The sequence below is a fragment of the Oryzias melastigma genome, linkage group LG5, assembly GCF_002922805.2.
Source record: "Oryzias melastigma strain HK-1 linkage group LG5, ASM292280v2, whole genome shotgun sequence".
Taxonomy (NCBI): Eukaryota; Metazoa; Chordata; class Actinopteri; order Beloniformes; family Adrianichthyidae; genus Oryzias; species Oryzias melastigma.
In genome coordinates, this window is record NC_050516.1 from 36,251,105 (window position 1) to 36,254,972 (window position 3,868).

At 46.7% G+C, this 3,868-nt stretch overlaps 1 protein-coding gene across 1 annotated transcript in view; it reads left to right on the forward strand.

The window, feature by feature from the left end:
• The window catches only part of gpr37l1a (G protein-coupled receptor 37 like 1a), a 6,454-nt gene extending 3,573 nt beyond the window's left edge, over window positions 1-2,881 (forward strand). Inside the window, exon 2 of the mRNA XM_024269941.2 lies at window positions 666-2,881. Coding sequence (XP_024125709.1) covers window positions 666-1,601 — 936 coding nt within the window. The 3' untranslated portion in view covers window positions 1,602-2,881. The remainder of the gene's footprint in view (window positions 1-665) is intronic.
• Window positions 2,882-3,868: the final 987 nt, after the last annotated feature.

The following is a 3,868-nucleotide window of genomic DNA, read 5'->3' on the forward strand; positions in this document are numbered from 1 at the left end:
TTGTAGGCCAACAATCACAGCCTAAACGTAGACATTTACGGTTTTACAGGAAGCCACACATAGACACATTTAAAATGATTCATTTCTGTAACCTTGACAGAAAAAAATAATACTAAAACATCTTTAAAACTACATATATAGTATTAGCTGAAGATGCTTACATTGATAGCTAAAAACACTGAAGCTGATGGCTGAAAAGGCTGAATCTGGTAGCTAGCTCAAACATTAACAAAGTGCCTAATTAGCAGGAAAAAAAATCAAAATTAGCCAAAACAGCTAGCATGTAGCTGAAATATGAGCTAAATGCCAAAATAGCCTAAAAACGGGAAAAATGTCAAATTTAGCCAAAACAATTATCATAAAGATAAAATATTAGCTAAACTCCAAAATAGCCTAAAAAACTCAAAGAAGCCTAAATTAGCAAAAACAACTAGCATGTAGCTGAAATATGAGCTAAATGCCAAATTAGCAAAAAAAAAGGAAAAATGTCTGATTTAATCAAACAGTTTGGGGGGCCGGGCCAAATGTGGAGGAGGGCCGGATGCGGCCCACGGGCCGTAGTTTGGCTGTAGTAGTCACTCCTTCAATGTAAAGTGTGTGTGTGTTTGTGTGTGTGGGGGGGGGTCATTTGGGCGGGTGTTAAATGTTTCCTCTATTTCTGACAGGTGAGCTCTTTGGGCGTGGCCACGTTCAGCCTCTGTGCCCTCAGCATCGACCGCTTCCATGCTGCCACTGGCCCCGCCCCCATTCAGACTCCGAAGGTGGAGCCCTGTCAGTCCATCCTGTCCAAACTGGGCGTCATCTGGCTGGGCTCCATGGTGCTGGCGGCTCCCGAGCTGCTGCTGTGGCAGCTGCGGCGGGACGCCGTGAGGCTGCCGCCGCCCACCGGCTCCCTGATGGCGGCTCTCAGAGCTCCGCCCGACACGCTGAAGGTGGACGTCTGCGTCCGGGAACCGTCTGCGGAGCTCCCGGAGAGCGTGTACGCCCTGGTGCTGACCTACCACGAGGCCCGCATGTGGTGGATCTTCGGCTGCTACATCTGCATGCCGCTGCTCTTCACTCTGGCCTGTGACCTGGTGACCCGCCACGTGTTGGCCCAGCGCCTTCCTCACACACCAACCTGTGACAAAGCCGCCGGCAGGTGTTCCTCGTTACCGTCACCAACAGGTAAAAAGCAGCAGATGAGGGAGCAGAGGCTGCGCTCCACCGTGATGGCGCTCAGCAGCCTGTACGTCGCCTGCACCCTCCCTCAGAGCGTCTGCAGCATCACGCTGGCGTACATGTCCGCCGCTCTGACGGCCGGCCTCCCTCCTCTGGTCCTGCCCGCTCTGGCGCTGCTGGAGCAGTTCCTGCTGTTCGTGCGCTGCGCCGCCACGCCGGCGCTGCTGCTCTGCCTGTGCCGCTCGCTCGGCCAGGCCTTCATGGACTGCTGCTGCTGCTGCTGCGAGGAGTGCCTCACCGACAGCGCCTCCTCCTCAGCATCCTCCGCCTCTACGGCGGCCACCTCCGCCCTGTCCTCGCCCTCGTCTCTGTTACCCCCCGGCAAAGAGGAGATGAAGACCCTGCTGTCCACAGAGCCGGCTTTAGGGACGCCCTGCTGAGCTCCAGCATCATCATCACAATCTGCTGCTCACTTTAGTGACATTTACCACTCGAACACGGAGATGCTGAACCCGAAAGGTTGGAGTTCAGGGGTCCCCAAACCTTTTCTCGTGAGGCGGTTTGTAGGAAACGTGTAACAATCACAGCGTAAACCAGGAGTCTGCAACCTTCAACACTTAAAGAGCCAATCAGATCCATTTCCAATCCAGAAGGAGCCACAAACTCTCCTTTAAGAAAAATAAGATTTATTTTATGCTACTGCAGCGATTATGAGACACTTACTTTTTTTTTGTTGGTATAACTTAAACATAAATAAAAAGAAAAAAAATAGCAGTTTTTCAGAGGTTTGCATGACATCCTTTCAAAAATAAAAGACACCCGGAACCGTATTTGATGATCTTAATGCAGTAAATGTTGGAAGTGGATGTCAGCATAAACAAAAATAACACATTTTATTTTACCATCGTTGGTGCATCTCAGCCAGAAATTCACAAATCAGAAGTAACTGTATTTTTTAGATCACTTAAAATCCTTCAATTTTTCAACAAAATAATCCGATGTTCCTTAAGTATGAATTCCGGCCGTACGCTAATGTCCAACTGATCTTTGGTGGTAGAAGGTTTTAGTGCGACTTTGATGGAGCTGCATCGCTATTTTAATAAAAATAGATTTTTTTTTTCTTAAATGTTAAAGTCCCATTAGCTGTCACACATCTAGATGTGTGAAATTTGTTCTCCACATTTGACCAAATGGTTCCCGGTTGATTTGCCAAAATAGTCCATAAAGCTAGAAAAATGGCAATGGTTGATTTCACGACCTTCCAATCTCAGGGCGGACACTCTACCACAAGGCCACTGAGCTTTTCTCTAACTGTGAGAGCCACAATGGAGGGGTCCAGGAGCCACAGGTTGCAAACCGCTGGCTTAAGCGTAAACATTTATGGTTGTCCCGAAAGCCACGCATAGCCAAATTTTAAAGAATTCATTTCTGTAATATTAGCTGAAAAAAACAATACTAAAACATTTTTAAATATTTGTTAGAGTTCAACCATCCACCTCCACCTCCAACCACCAGAGGGAGCTCTCGCCAAAGTACTGACGATCCCTCCCTCTACTACATCTCCCATGATCCATCACTTTCTGGTGCAAGCCTTCCTCAACTGTCTCTCATCAACCACTCTGTATATATTTCAGTCTCTAGTGCGAAGTCTTGTTTAGTTTGTTAACATTCTGAGCGTTCCTCTTTGTCTGATTCTCTGGTTGTGTCAGAACCCCCCCCCCCCCCCNNNNACTAAAGAACTATATAGTCCCCTCGATTTTAAAGGTAGTTCAGACACGATGCTCACTACTTTTCTTTAGTTTTTCTAAATGTCGGATATGACATCACCGAATTCACGTAGTCAAAATCAAATCAATACAAATATTTCATGACGTTTATTTATGACTCCACTGTGTTCTGATGGTGAAAACGTGGATAGTTTATTCTAATGACATTTAAACACATTCTTTGTCTGAAATTGATCTACCACAATGCATTGTGGTCTATATTTGCTAATCTAGTGAGCATTGATGTATGCTAGTTTTTCGCAAAGACTTCTGGGAAATTTCCAGTGGACTGGATTTGAGAATAGACTCAGACAGCACTAGAAAAGGGCAAAAGCACAATAAAGTGAGTATGGAGGGAATTCAGACACGGCTTCAGTGTTTTGACCTTGAATGGTTTCTTCTGCATATGGATCCAAACGCCTCTTCGTCACTCCGTCGTAGTTCAGAATGTGGAATAAAAAGTCACGTTCTAAGTGTCCAGATTGGAAAAAAAAAATCGTGTGTTTCTGATAGTGTTTGGGGGGCGGGGTTAAATGTGGAGGAGGGCCTGATCCGGCCCGCGGGCCGTAGTTTGGGAACCCCTGATCCAAACCAACAATGTTTGGGTCTAAACCCACATTCCATGGAGGACAAATGAAGGTTCTGCTCCGCTGGGACGTACGACCCCCGAAAGGATCTGGATTTGTCTCTGAAGTGAAACATGAAACGTTTCATGGAAACTGAAACTGTCCTTTCATTGGTTAAACACACAAAGTGAGACTTTCTCCAACCGTTCCAGCTCTCCTCGCTGCATCAGTTCAGAGCTGGAGCCGTTTTCCTGCTTCTCTGTTCGCTTAAATCAAGCAGCAGATCCACAAACTGTCTGACACATTCAGCTGTTCAGGAACCCGCCAAATCAATCAACTCAGTCGATCAACTCAGTCGATCAACACAGTCGATCA